We start from the raw sequence: 15,528 nt of genomic DNA on the forward strand, positions 1-15,528 counted from the left end.
TGGGATGATGAGTAATATTTGTCTTGGAAATCATCTTTTTATGAAATAATAAGTATTAATTTATGCAGTACTTCTATACACTGTATGTCATCAGAGCACAAAAGCGATTAAAGGAGGAACTGAGAGTCAGAATTACATGAGAAAGCTTTTAATACTTGACGGAGGAGTTTATTAATAAAGCATACACCAATATATTCAAACCAATCAACATCAATATATCCATTTATTTTCATGGTTCATTTTTCCTTTACTCTGGAAAAGTCAATCCCGACTCCCATAAAACCTAAATATGTATTCTTTCATGTTTCCTTGTCCCACAGAGTCACCCCAAGCTCTGAATATGCTCCAATTGTTTCTAACATTTCTTCCCTTCTTCTGATTTCTGTTGTGGTCTTTTAAAAATAGCATTTCAATAAACATGCAAATGCAGTTTTGCTAAAAAAAATGGAAAATCCACTCTGAAAAATAGAAACTCACAAACAAACAATTTATAAAAAAAACAAGTAATGCCAACTTTAAAGGAACTGTATAGAATCTGAAAATATCTGACTTTTGCTCTCACTAGTGTAAAATAAAGTCAATCAATAAATTGTATTTATATATTTATTTATCTGTATATCTGTATCTGGAGGCCGAATGAGCCAGAAAGGTCATGTAAGACGTGTTAGTGTACAAGCACCTCATTGCACGATACGTGGCAAAGCAAACAACTAACTGTTCTGCTTACCATCAACACAAAACAGCCCAGAAGTAACACATAAGATCATAGATCATTTCATTGTGATGCTGATGCTTTGTTTCAGGAAAACATAGATGTATAGATGAATTTGTACCAGTGCAGAGATCTGCGTATTGATAGTGATGTCAAGTTGACTAAAGAGTACAAAGTGCAATGATAAGAGAGCCATGAGTGTGTGTGCTCCCACTCCAACACGGTCTCTGCTGCCCTCCTGTGGGATCTTTTCAGCACATGTATCTTGTTACATATATATGTTTCTAAATGTTGCTGAGGGAGCCTGAACTTTACACCACAGTGACGAGTAGATTCAAACACTGTGGTGTAAAGTCTGGCTTGTGGATGCTGGGCAATTGCAGTTGTTTAGCATTTTATTTCAAGGCATTGTTGTTTTTCCAACAGACCATCAGACCAATTCCAGGCACTGGGATTAACAATAACATAAAACATAAAAGGCTTTTGGTTTGATGTTACCTAAGTGCTGATCTATCCGGATAAGCATCAAGGAATGTCTCAAAAGGGAAGGAGGGCAACCGACCACCACGTAGGGGCGTCACAATATACTGGCATTGACAATACCCATAACCACAATAACTTAAAATTTTAGGTAGCAACTTGCTTTCTTTCCTCATCTTTCATTATTTTCTTTTGCCAGAATAGCAGCTCATAATCTCCATCCTGTTCATAAAACAGTTCGGCTAAAGTAACTATATGCAAACAATGACGGGAGAACAAGTTGCTGCCATATCTGCAAATAAAGGAAGAAATACATCGTTTTCCACAAATATCATATAGAGATAAATAAATAGATATAAATAGCATATAAAACATTGGATATGCAGGATATGTGTTGCACAACCAAAGAGATATTTTACCACATCCATCCAGGTATTAGCTCGTCATTTGATGCATGCTGAAAAAGATGGCGGTTGATATAAATGAGCCTGATAACGTAAAGCTGAGATTTACAAGTGCAACTCTGAAATGTTAAATGTTTAAAAACACCTGTAATAGAGAGGATAAATACCATAGTATTTCCTCTGGCGTCACTGTCAGACAATATTTTAAATGTTTTGCTCCCGCTGGTGGTAACAATTCCATGTTTCATCCAAATGAGCATTACAGCCGGCTGTAGATGGTTCCTTTGAGACAAGTAAGCATCTCTTTAAAAACTTTACTATTACAGCCAGACTGCTTCTTACTTCAGCCACCTGACATCTTCTTATTCCTGTAACAGGAATGTCATTCAGTTTGACAAACAGTGTGTCATTTGTGGTTCACAGGTGTGAGTCTTCAGACCTGCTACTATAATCAAAAAACTGGATTTTTCCCGTTTGAATACAACAAGTGAGCCCAGAAATCAGACCTCTAGTGTGTGTATTTCCATATTTTTGTGTGTGTGTTTGTCCGTAACATTTTAAAATAACAGCAAAAATCCCCCTTGCTGTTAACTTCCCCTGGCATGAGTCAGGAGCACTCTGTTAACCACCGTCTAAGCAATGATGTTAGTCCATAAATATTTGTCTCCACAGGATGCTCAGATGTTTAGACATAATGTGTGTCACACATTACAGATGATATCACTAATGGGATGCAGATGAGACTTACACAAAGGACCAATCACCCCGACACCAACGCTTTGTAATCTGTGATTCTCAATGCAGTGTATAATGTCTGGTTTTCTGTGGCAGCAGCTTTATACCTCCCTTGACTGCAACACTTGACGTAGAGTCTCACACTTAGCAAAACACTGTCATTACAAGACATTTTCCTAAAGTATGTCAATAACGACTACACCTTGTCTCTGGTCACTACCAGCCTTTTTCTACTATGTAGAATTTATGGCATTCCATTGTTGTGTAAGGAGAAAATAATGATACACCTTAGTTGTCTGAGACAGACACTGATGGAGGACACGCAGTAATATGCAGCATGTCTTTACCTGTCTTGATTCCAGAGACCTGCAGGTGTAGGCCCTACCTACAGTCTGTAACTATACTCTCAACGTCGTTTATGGCAAAAATGTCATTTTAAACATCTTCACTACTGCAATGCCAAACAGATTAGTGACTAGTCTGCACAGCAGTGCTTTGAGCTAAATGCTAGCTGCATGCTAACACGCTCACATGGCAATGCTAACATCAAATCAAATCAAATCAAATTTATTTGTATAGCCCAATATCACAAATTATACATTTGTCTCAGTGTGCTTTACAGACTGTACAGGATACGACACCCTCTGTCCTTAGACCCTCGCATCGCACAAGGAAAAACTTCCTAAAAGAAACCCCAAAATTAAAGGGGGAAAAATGGAAGAAACCTCAGGGAGAGCAACTGAGGAGGGATCCCTCTCCCAGGAAGGACAGATGTGCAATAGATGTCGTGTGTACAGGATAAACAACATAGTACAAATACAACATTTGACAGAAATTATGTTGTGTTGAAAAAAAAACAAAAAACAAAAAGAGAAAGTTTGGATGAATCCAGGAAAATGTCAATAAGGCTTCCCGGTGTCCAGCAGGACCAGGGCAGCAGGCGCTGTCACGATTCCTGATCCTGACGTAAACTTTATCAGCGGCAACCTGCCACATGAGAGACAGAAACTCTGGGGATGATGCCCCGGATGATGAGTTAGTAACATACATTTACATAAATGCATACAGATAGAGAGGGAGAAGAAGAGAGGGAGGGGAGGAGAGAGGAAGACAAGGAAGAGAGCAGGGAGGTGTCCCCCGGCAGTCTAAGCCTATAGCAGCATAACTAGGGGCTGATCCAGGGCAAACCTGAGCCAGCCCTAACTATAAGCTTTATCAAAAAGGAAAGTCTTTAGCCTACTCTTAAATGTGGAGAGTGTGTCTGCCTCCCGAACACAAACTGGAAGCTGGTTCCATTAACATGCTGATGTTTAGCAAGTATTCTGTTTGCCATCTTAGTTGAGCATGTTAGCATGCTGACATTAGCTAGTTAGCACAACACACAAAGTAGCTGTGGTTGATGGGAATGTTCATTAGTTTTGCAGCTATTTGGTCATAAACCAAATTATGGGACTAATTGCAGTTCTTAGCTGACGATTCATGTATGCACAATTTTAATGCAGCTGAATAAGTGAAAACTTCAATCTGCTGGCGGCGCTAAATCAGAAACTAAAGGATCACCAACGTCATTAGGATTCATCCTGCGGGCTTCATAGATTTGTGTACTAAATTCCATGGCAATCCAGCCAATAGTTTGTTGTAGGTCACCATGGTGAAACATTTTGCAGACCACAGTTTCCCATAACTGAGAAAACTAGGATCATTTCCAGATTCAATGTGTTAGTTATGCTCTGCGTAATCCTGCTGACTCTGAATCACTTCCCACTGCATTGGACAACAGTGGAAAACATCTTAATCAAGAAGAACTGAATTACAAATAATGCAATTGTTACAATAACTTCATAGGCAAAAAATGACAGAACCCATTTGTTTGTTTTGTATGATAGAATACATTACGTCGAATAAAACATAATATCATAAGGGACATGTATGTTTAAATGTCATGCTCTCACCGTCTCTTTCTTTAGTTTTGACATGTTTGTTAGTCACATATCCTAAAACGTCATCACCTAAAATAACAAGACGAAGAATGACTATCATGGGACCAGCAGGAGCATTAAAGAAGTCCCAAAATTCCCTATTTTCTTAGCCTCATAGGTGATTTTTTATTTATTTTTCAACTGAAGAAGGTGTACAGATAATAACTAATGATGTGACATCCTCATCTAAATCTAAAGTCTCACATGTGGTTGTTTTTTTCTCTTTAAAAAAATTAATTCAAAGTGTATCATTTTGCCACATCAACCTTTTCTGTGTATATATTGGCAAACTCCTGAAGTCATGGCAATTTGAGAAATGGGAAGTGCTTAATCAAAGCATTTTAGGAGGGTTCAAAGAATACTCAAACCGCAGTCGCTGCAGTTGTACATGCACAAGCGCATTCTTCACAAAGGAGGAAGTGGCTAGGTGCTTTTACATGAATCACTGGGACCCTTTGAAAAAAAGTGGACCCAAAGCATTATAAATACCAGTCAGAGCTTCTTGAACCCAATGACTGGTTGGGACAACACACAGACAACAACAATGATCGCTTTGCTGCTGCTGGCTCTGGTCGCTCACTTCCACTGCTCTGCCTCTGCAGTCTGGGGACAAAGACAACTGGCTCTTAGCAGAGGTAAGATCTGAGCTCTCTAGTCCGGCTTCAAGTGGCTTCACATATTGATAAAGAGGGAGTAATCCACATCTATTTGTTTGTACTATTATGAATGTCATTCAGCTTCTCTGCTCTCTCAACAAACAGAAGTACCTCCGTCGGTTCTATGGCCTTCCAGCCGGTCTCCAAGGTCGACAGAGATCGTCAGGTCCCTTTGAGACTAAGATGGAAGAGATGCAGAGATTCTTCAAACTCAAGGTGACCAGATCTGGATGTGTGTTCATTTATTAATTAGCTTGAGGAGGGATCTTTCCCCTGCACGTGATGTTGTCTTCTTGTGCAAATGGCAGATAACATTTCGGTTTACATTAAAACATTTTTCTGTGGAAAGGAGTTCAATTTCGTTGAGTGGAGTTACCTCCAGACTTGAGTAACCTGTTTAGTAAAATAAACAAAATATCATCAATAGTTTCTAAAGAAATGCATTCGGTCAAATTAAAACTTCGGCAGCACAGGGTATGTAACGTATTTTCTTTGCACCTCTTCTGCCTCGGAAGGTGACAGGGAAACTGGACGACAACACTTTGGAGCTGATGAAGCAGGCCAGATGTGGCGTCCCTGACATCGGGGAGTACAACCACTTCCCTCGACACCCCAAATGGCCAAACAACAACATCACATTCAGGTATGAAATATAGCAAGTGCACTGTTTAGAAAGTGAACGCTAATATCCTTTATTCTCTAATTTCCCTCGCTGTCTACCCCCCCGATGTTCCAGAATTGTGAATTATACACCCGATCTGAAGAAGTCTGATGTAGACAGAGCCATCCGCAATGCGCTGAACGTTTGGACTGATGTCACCCCTCTGACCTTTAAGAAGCTGCACGAGGGCATTGCTGACATCATGATCAGTTTTGGATCAAAAGGTGATTCTGACATACTGTACACAGCCTCTGAATACATAAACAAAACAACATGTGGATGTTTCTACATTCTCCCATCCTCTGAAGAATGGACTTATAATATAAATGTCTATTTATTCTGTAGAGCATGGAGACTACAATCCTTTTGACGGGCCTAATGGATTGCTCGCTCATGCCTACCCACCTGGCCAAGGCATCGGAGGAGACACTCACTTTGATGAGGAAGAAAACTGGACCATAGATTCATCAGGTGAGCGTGATGCACAGATGCACAACATAAGTCACTAAACTGTATCTTAGTGATTAACACAGAACTTCTTTCCTCTACAGCGTACAACCTGTTTTTCGTGGCGGCCCACGAGTTGGGACACGCCCTCGGTATGTCCCATTCCACAGACGCGGGCGCCCTGATGTACCCCGTCTACTCGTACACGACCGGCTACCCGCTGTCAGAGGATGACATCGAAGGCATTCAAGCTCTATACGGTGGGGAAATGATACGTCTTTCGATTTAACACTGACATATTATGTGACCTGTGCATTAATGTAAGATGTTCCGTCGCAGGCCCAAACCCAAACCAAAGAAAAGTGAAGCCCAAACCTGACACGCCAGACAAATGTGACCCCATGTTAACTTTTGATGCCGTCACTGAGCTCAGAGGAGAAACCATCATCTTCAAAGACAGGTACAGGAAGAACCACACAGGACTTTAAAACGTAAACTCCAGGACCACCAGAGGGTTTGTGAGAAAGAGAGGATTATTCTGTGACTCAAATACTTACTTTGTATTGAGCTTTGAATGTTGTGTTGCAGATTCTACTGGCGTCTCCACCTTCAGATGCCGGAGCCTGTGCAGACACTGATCAAGTCCACGTGGCCCTCCATCCCCAACAAGGTGGACGCAGCATACGAGTACCCAGAGAAGGATCTAGTCATCATATTTAGCGGTGGGTTGTACACACTTATTTACTGCTATTATGTATCTGTTTATAATAGAGACGGTATGCTTTGACCAAAAAACTCTGTGTTTCAACAGGGATCCGAATGTGGGCTCTAAATGGATACAACCTCGTGGACGGTTACCCTAAGTACATACACAAACTTGGTTTTCCCAAGAAAGTGAGAGAAATAGATGCGGCCGTGCACATCGGAGACACCGGAAAAACGTTGTTCTTCGCTGATGAGAAATATTGGAGGTATGCGGTGATGAGTATCACGTGTCTCAGTTATAGTAATGTCATTCTTACCACATGCAATTCTGCATTTCCTCAACATTGTTTTTATTTGTATTTGTCACTCACAGCTATGATGAAGCAACAGGCACCATGGACAGCGGCTACCCACGATCCATCGAGGAAGATTTCCCCGGGATGGGTGACGAGGTCGACGCAGCTGTTTATCGCTACGGTATTACGAAGCCTCATTTATCACATGTTCAGTATATCTAAAGCATCGAAAACTAAACACTTCCACGATACTGCTTTCCCTAACCGTTACCCTCACTCGGTTGTCTTGCAGGATACTTGAATTTCTTCCACGACCAAATGCAGTACGAGTACAGCTACACCTACAGGAAGGTCATTCGCATCATGAGGACCAACTCCTTTCTTAACTGCTGATGAGGTGGCGTGCAGCTGTACTGTAAACAAAATATGCACAAGCGTATAATAATAATATGCAGTTCATTGAATGAGCAGGGGACTGGAAACATGCAGGACTGACCTGTTACAGTTAAAGTTAAGAGTTTATTTTTATTAGTGCTAGACGCCTGTTGTTCACACAGTCTCGTTTGTCGGACGCGGAATTCTGGAAAATTCCTCAGAAATATATTTCCTTAGATTATTGCTATTTATTTCACATATCTATATTTGTACTACAAGACATTTAACAGGTTAAGTTTCTCGTCAGTATGCTCATTATTTGACCACATGTTTGACTAACATCAGTATTTCAACAAAGAGCTTTTGATGTATTCTCTGTTTGTTTTTAGGTTTTTTGTAAGTTTTGTGAATTTCAATGAAAGCAGATAAAAGAAATCTGGATTCATGCTCGTGTGTTTAAGTGCTGAAGAGCTGAACGTAAAGTAATGTTAAAGTATTATCCTCAACATTCAGCATGTCCACTTACTCCAACCAGAGTCCTTAACTTGCTGCTTTTGGATGTATTGATGTATGTAAAAGAAATGTGTCAGTATTTTCCAAAACGTTTTGGAAATGGTTGAAATGTATTAAATAAAATCTAAGAAAACGAAGGCAATCAGTGTGCAATCATTATTGAATTTAAATATATATTGAAATATATATTGAAAATACCTTATTTTGAACGTTCAAAAAATAAAATCTAAAATATATGTAAAAAAACACAACACAAATAACCAATAAATAAGAGCATACAACAGACTTCCAATAAGCTACAACATTTCATGTATGAATTGGAGCAGGAAGAAGCAACTAGTCCTACCTGTATTCTACTATCGTGTCCTGTTATACTTTGTTACAAGTAATTTGTGTGTGTGAAGTCAGATGGGATAAATAATCTTCAAGCAGCTGAACTCTTGCTGCCACTCAAAGGTCCTCATGCAAACTAGATGTAGGGGGTTATCGGCTTAGAATGGCATGAAAAGGGCATGATATAAACCAGCGTCTGAGCATATAGAGAATTAGAGGTAATTTATCATATTCAAACTCCTTACACAAGAGTTTTATGTATTGCTTTTGCAAAAATGATTCAATAAATAGCACATACACCAACTCAGTGAGACACTAAATGTACTGTAGTATTAGTATAGGACTTACTGACAAGACATCCTGGGTCATGCAGTTCACCACCTTGTCCACTAGAGGGCGCACTCCTATCAACAGTCTGAGTCCTGACTGCTCTGGGAGAAGTTAAGTGAGATATAGAAATATTAAGTTATACACAAAATACGTGCAGCATTACTACAATACTCTACTGCTGGAGTGTCAGGTTTCTACACCACACAGTGTCTCAATACATTCCTGAGTTTGGAAAAAATAAAAATAATCAGTGTATGCTTCATTAGAGCAACAAATGTTGGGGAAAATCGTTGGCTCTGGCCACATTAGATCTGAACATACCTCGATTCAAACAGACTAAACACTAATTGTATTAATAAAGGGCCATTACACACGGTATCTTCATCCTCCAGCATATAACAACCTAAAGCCAATTATGTGAACGGAAAGTTCAGGAACATGTGAGAAGTGTTGAGTATTTGTGTATGAGCAGTCCACTTCTTAAAGGTCAGTGTCTGACGTACTAAAGTTTAGTAAACAGTTAAGTTTGAGCCATGCAGCATAATCCACAGGCCCAATCATGTGGATGTAATTACAGGGTAGTGAAGCAGTCACCTTTGCTCATTTCTGAGGAATTGCGTGGTGTAAATTGCGTCACTGCTTCACAAATCCTGTGTGTTCATTAGCGACGGTTTAACTGAAAGTAATACGACTTTTACATAAGCCTTTTTTGGAATCAAATTAAGATTATCATGATTTGCCTGTGTCAGGAATGATACTTCCCCTTCAGCTTGCCAAGAGTTCATGTGTATTGAATAGAAAATGTTATTTTTCAGTGGGCAATGCAAAACAAGGTGGAGACACATGACAAAAGGAAAGATTTAAAACAGAGTGCTGATTGTGTTTGGCAAACAGCACGAGCTGCTCAGCTGTCTGCTGGCCTCTTGCTGAAAATCATCTAAAAGCCTCGCTTTTCTTACAACTTTGCCTTCATTTTGTATCATGTTTAGATAATGCATGTTTGTGGCCTTGGAAAAAGAAGATCCAGTTTTATAAAAATAGTAGAAGCACTCAGTAAAATACAGCAGATGTGACATTTATAGCTTTCTCTCAAATGTATGTTTATTTCAGTGAGAGGATCACTTTGTCTCCTATACTTGGACGTGTTTTCACTCCTCTGGGAAAGCGAACAAGACAGTCTCTTGTCTCTAAATATTTACTAGTGACATACTCTCGCTCCTTGGTGGTTTGCAGAAATTGAGCAACTTTTGGTATTGACTTAACTTTTGGCTTTTATAGCAGCAGCACAAGTGAAAAACGTTGAAATTGAAGTCACTTTTAGCCCCATGTGAGTTTAGAGGTCGTGCAAGTCCTCCATCTCATTCTAGTCACATCCGGGCACCTCTCCCTGCCCCAGTTAAAAGTCATTACCATATCTGACTCTTTCTACTCGTTCAAAATGCAGCGTTGAGGATTTTAACTGGAGGCAAAGGAAAAAAGATCATAAACCCTGAATTTTAATGTCCCTCCATTGGTTACAAGTTAGGTGGTGAAGTGATGCTGGATTTACTGAAGTTAAAAGTGCAGCCAGGTCAGTACATGACAGAACTTTCGTTGCCCTTTGAGTGGAAGATTTACAACCTGCAGCAAAAATAAGAAGGGCGCGGTTCCGCAATCAGTGCTCAAATACTGGAATGAGTTCCCTGAAGCTAGAAAATTAACTATAATGTTCTCATCCACCTTCAATTTTACGGGGATATTTCCCATTACTTATTTATTTGCCTCTGTTGAAACATGCTATAAGGTAGAGTAACAACACATGTAGAGCAAGGACGAGGTCAGCGAGAAATAGCAAATATAGATATAAGATTAAAAGAAAAGTGGTGTCCTTTGAGAAAACCTTCACGCAGTCCTGCCCAGCAGTTCCTGATGGAAACCAGATGGAGGAGATTGACGGGCAGCAGTCCCAGGATAGACTGTATCTCTTTTCCTCTGGGAAACTCCCTCCTTAGACCAATAATATGAGAAGGGTGATACAAGACTCCCGCTGCTCCCAAACTGAGCTGATTAATCCGAGTGTGAGCAATCGACACGGTTTTGGGGGACTTGTGAAATGCCATTAAGACAGAAATCTTTATTAGAACAACTTTTATTTAAATCTCTCAAACCCTAGGAATTGACAAACTGACATGCATGTCCACATTATTTTTACAATGTCAGAGTGCATGAGAGGCGCTTTTGTTGTGTTCTTGCAAATATAATCCTTCTGTGTACTGTTGGCATTCTTGTCAACTAGTCTGTTTGTTGCTGGACATAGATGCTGGAATGTGGAAAAATCAGGCTCTAGTCCGTGTTGACCCATATTTAGGTAAATATGACCAGATATGACACACGGGCAGACACAGCTGGGTCGTAGAAGTGATATTCAGTAAAAGAGTTTATCTCTATGCTGTATAAAAGTATTGATAAAAGCTGTAATTTAAGGCATTCATTGCACAAGATTAACTATATTGGTATTGTGTGAAAATGTGCATGCAAGGCCTTTCATTGAGAACACAGGCGTCCTTCCCTAAAACTTGATATATGAAAGTTAGAAGAAGAACTAGTTTCACTTGTGGTGTAAGATATTTTAAAGTACACTGGTTCACACAGTGTAAGCCAAAATGGAAATAAGGCAGCTGTCAGTGAGAGAAACATGATCCAGAATGTGTTCCCCGTCAAGTGAAGTCATGCTTTTCTTCCGCATACCTCAAGTCGCACGCCATAGATACATAACGGATAACCTGGAACTACGTCACCTATAGTGGAATCTAAGTGCTGTGAGTGTCATCATAAATGGTGGGGTAATAACAGTGCTATGTCGGGCACATTATATAGCATTGCTTGATTTTGGGTAAATTTGCCTCCATCGGTTACACAAAATCACATGTAAGGAAAATATCTGAACTTTGACTTTGGCTCAAGATGGAAGTCGAAAAACTTTTATATGCACATATACCGGCAAACAATTGGTTCTTTCTCTACTTTACAAAACATGACCTCAATTTCCAGCGAGGGAACAGATGTCGGACGCAGACGTGAGAACAGCTGATGGGACTGTTGGAACCTCAGTGTGAGGGCCTCTGGATACGAACTACAAGATACAGCATAATAACACTTCCTCTGTACAGCACCACTGACTATAACTGCACATGCTGAGTCATGGTACAGTTTTAGGTCAATCTAAAGTGATGTTTCTTATTCCCGAAAAGTTAGACTTTTTTGCTGATTTGTGATGTTTTAAGCCACATAAGCATTTTTTGTGAACCAGTAGTTCCAAAAATGTTGACCCATTAAAACAAAGCTGTGTTTACTTACCACCCTTTGTCACATAATGTCTTCAGGTTGGGACAAAGAGAGAGACAAAGATTGATTTAAACAAAAAATATTTTTATCTTGTGACCTCCAAGATGATTAAACGCAAAGGAAAGCAGACATTGTTTTTATTTCTACACAAACATATATAGATATTTTACTAGATTAGATTATTTACTACTTTAGGTAAAGAATAATCAATCCTTGTCTCTCTCTTTGTGGAAGCCATCTTGTACCGGTGCTTTGCTTGGATAAAGAATGTACGCCAAGTAAGACTTTTGAATGCACAGTATTCATGTTAACATATTGAAGAACGAATTGAGGCCTAGTTGGTGTGAACAAGTTAAGAAAACCGATACATTGTTTAAACCTAGGATTTACTAAATGCATAGTAGTGGAACACAGTGGTTCAAACTTCAACAGCTTTAGTGGCTCTTTGCAAACAAGCAAATCTTTGTGACCTGTGACAAGTTGAGCTGCTCTTTTGTTTGTCTGAAAAACAAAAGCTTTGTTCTGAGCTGCAGTACGCTGACACAGTGCCTTGGTGTCCATTGTCACGGCAGCACAACAAGCCCGAGGGCATTTGGACCGTCGAGACGTCGACGTCACTGTTGGAAAATCTCAAAAACCAGCTCGAAACACCTCTGGCGGTACACGACGGTGATCTTCGAGTTAATGAACAGTTATTCACTCTTACATTCCTAACAAACTGTTCAGAAATGTGTCTTGTGTTTCAGCCTCCTGCGGGACTGGAAAGTAAAACCTGGCAGTGTTCAGAGCAGTACGGCTCATTGTTGAAGCAAAGTGAATTAGCTGCTTGGATAGCTTGATCCTCCAGAGGATCTATCCGGGGAAGGTCAAATTACATGTGTTTGATAGTTGTTCAAGCAAGAGCAGAGCACTTAATAAAGACACCCCGGTTCTGCTTGCCTGCATTAATTATACACAGTTCAAAGCTTCCCTCTGCTTTGAAGTAATAACATCTCAGAGCCAGACGACTGCAGAAAAACAAGCGATTACCTTTTGATTTCCTCACTCACATGTCCCACACTGCCATAATGCAAACAGCAGAGTCAAGTTCAAATGTAAGTATGATTATTAAATCATCTTTCTGCTGTTGGTGTGCTTTGAAAAACAACAGGAGAATAAGAAAAAACAGGTGGGTAAGGTAAGGCCCTGTCACACATATCTGTATGACAGAAACATATGCCGACGCATACGAAAATTTGTCAGAGTCCAAATACGTCCAACTTTTCATCGGATCGGAAAAGTGAACATATACAGATACACATGTCTAACCTATTGATATCGTATCATTTACTAATACAAAATGTATCAGACGAATACCCAACGAATGCATAAGATATACAAAAATATGGCGTATACAAAATATCGGCAACACGCTGGTTTACGTTGATATAAGGTAAGGTATAAGTAGTATTCGTTAAGAGCTCACTGTGTTACGCTGGGGTGCGTTGTTGAACGCTGATGTTTTGAACATGTTCAGAATTACCGGACGTAACCGACGTGTGCTTCATAAGATATGCAGACGTTACGTTGCGTTAGACATACGTAAATACGGAATACGTAGTTGAATACTTACTGTAACGAAGGTGATCCCAGTAGCCGTCTGGTCTTAGTCTCCGTTACGTTTGTGTAGCTCACAACCATATACTTGTTGTTCATATTATGCACAGACACCGTTCACACACCGTTCACCCTTCAGACAGATGCATCCGGGGTAGGCCTTGGAGCTGTGCTGTTGCAGGAGGTTGGAGGTGAGCTGAAACCTGTTGTGTTCCTCAGTCGGAAGCTGCTAGACAGAGAGACTCGGTACTCTACGATTGAAAAGGAGTGCCTGGCGATGAAGTGGGCCATCAATTCCCTGAGATACTACCTGCTGGGGCGTCAGTTCACCCTGGAGACGGATCATGGAGCTCTCCAGTGGCTGCACAAAATGAAAGATGCAAACATGCGTATCACTGAATGGTAACTTGCCTTGCAGTCGTACAACTTCACTGTTAAGTACCGGCAGGGAAGTCCAACCTGGTAGCCGATTGTTTGTCCCGGAGTCCCATCTGTTTAAGGTACTGTGATTCCAGGGGAGAGGGAAATTTCTCGATTTGCCTCTAACTGTTCTGTGGGAAACACAGAACAGTTAACATCCCTGGGTTTGGTACAACCTAACTGTTAAGACTATATAAGGCTGCTCTTTGGGAAATTGAGGGAGAGTAGGATGGCCTCAGGCATGAATGCAGTCAATTGTGACCACTGGTTTGTGACACTGTATATATATATATATATATCTTATAAATAAATGCCCACGTTTGTGGTTTGCTTGTTCTCCTGCCTCTGCCTCCTTGCTTATGGTCTGGACCGCTCATGGTCAGCCTAACAAGTGGTGTCAGAAGTGGGATTGACCAAGTGAGGAGGAGAGATGAACAAAGGAAAAAAGAACAAACAAAGTGAGGAGCCATATGATGGGGTTGCTATGTCTGCAGCTGATAAGGGGGCCACGGCAGGTGACCCGGGGGACAAGTTGGAGGAGCTGACTGAAATGGTGAGATCGCTCATGCTAGCCCAGGCAGCTAGAGACAAGCAGCAGGAGAAAGAATCAACTCGTCAGAGTTGAAATGGCGGGAAATGGAGGGCCAGTTTCGTCAAATCCAGGCCCAAGTCACTGAGATGACGGAGGAGCAGGAGGATGACGAGGAGAAGGTCGATGATGAGGAAATGCCCTTGTCCAGGCATAGATCACCCAGTCGTCAGCGGGACCCACCTTGACATCGCGACCCTAAGCTGTTGCCACTATCTCCTGCAGACGACATTGAACAGTTTCTCACCACCTTTGAAAGAATGGCCCACATCAGCCGTTGGGCTCAAGATGAGTGGGCTGTTAGATTGGTTCCCCTATTGACTGGAAAAGCACGGAGTGCTTATGTACTAATGGACATAAGAGATGCAGAGGATTATCACCAGGTAAAACAGGCTATTCTGGCCAAGTATGAAATTACCGCTGACACTTATAGGCATCAATTTCGTGCCCTGGACATCCACCCCGGTGAGACACCCCGTGAGCTGTATGTCCGTCTGAAGGACCTGTTCTGCAAGTGGGTAAGAACGGAGATGGCTACCATCAAAGAAATCTCTGAGAAACTGATTCTAGAACAGTTCCTACAAATGGTTAATCCAGAGATGGAAGTTTGGATTAGGGAGCATGATCCAAAGACTGCCGAGGAGGCTGCTCGTCTTGCTAAGGTTTTCCAGTCAGCCAGAAAGGGCCGCAGAAGCTTTGCCACAAGCCAGATCAGCTACACAGGCAGTAAGAGTACGTCCCAAGGGGGTGAGAGGGGGTATCTTCATGCCCAGGGTAGAAACACAAGCAGCAGGCCGTACACTACCAGTAGACCCACCTATGCCAAAATGCCAGATCAGTCAGGGGTGAGGTACTATCAGTGCAATGAGTTTGGCCACACTCAGTACACCTGTCCAGGGGAAAGGCCAAGTAGGCCATCGCTCCTGTGTACGGTTCCTAGACCCGCCAGGCTGAACCCAGTAAAACAGGGGAA

The 15,528-nt window shown here is 41.1% G+C and overlaps 1 protein-coding gene across 1 annotated transcript; it reads left to right on the plus strand.

Annotated features, from left to right (window-relative positions):
• Positions 1-4,854: 4,854 nt before the first annotated feature.
• Positions 4,855-7,742, plus strand: LOC115017703 (collagenase 3-like). The gene is given in 12 exon segments (XM_029446383.1): positions 4,855-4,890; positions 4,892-4,945; positions 5,072-5,182; positions 5,482-5,609; positions 5,703-5,851; positions 5,973-6,098; positions 6,179-6,334; positions 6,414-6,534; positions 6,663-6,796; positions 6,886-7,045; positions 7,153-7,256; positions 7,368-7,742. Coding segments are annotated over 12 exon segments (1,380 nt in total). The 3' UTR covers positions 7,469-7,742.
• The last annotated feature ends 7,786 nt before the right edge of the window (positions 7,743-15,528 follow it).

Source organism: Cottoperca gobio, chromosome 13 (genome assembly GCF_900634415.1).
Source record: "Cottoperca gobio chromosome 13, fCotGob3.1, whole genome shotgun sequence".
Lineage (NCBI taxonomy): Eukaryota > Metazoa > Chordata > Actinopteri > Perciformes > Bovichtidae > Cottoperca > Cottoperca gobio.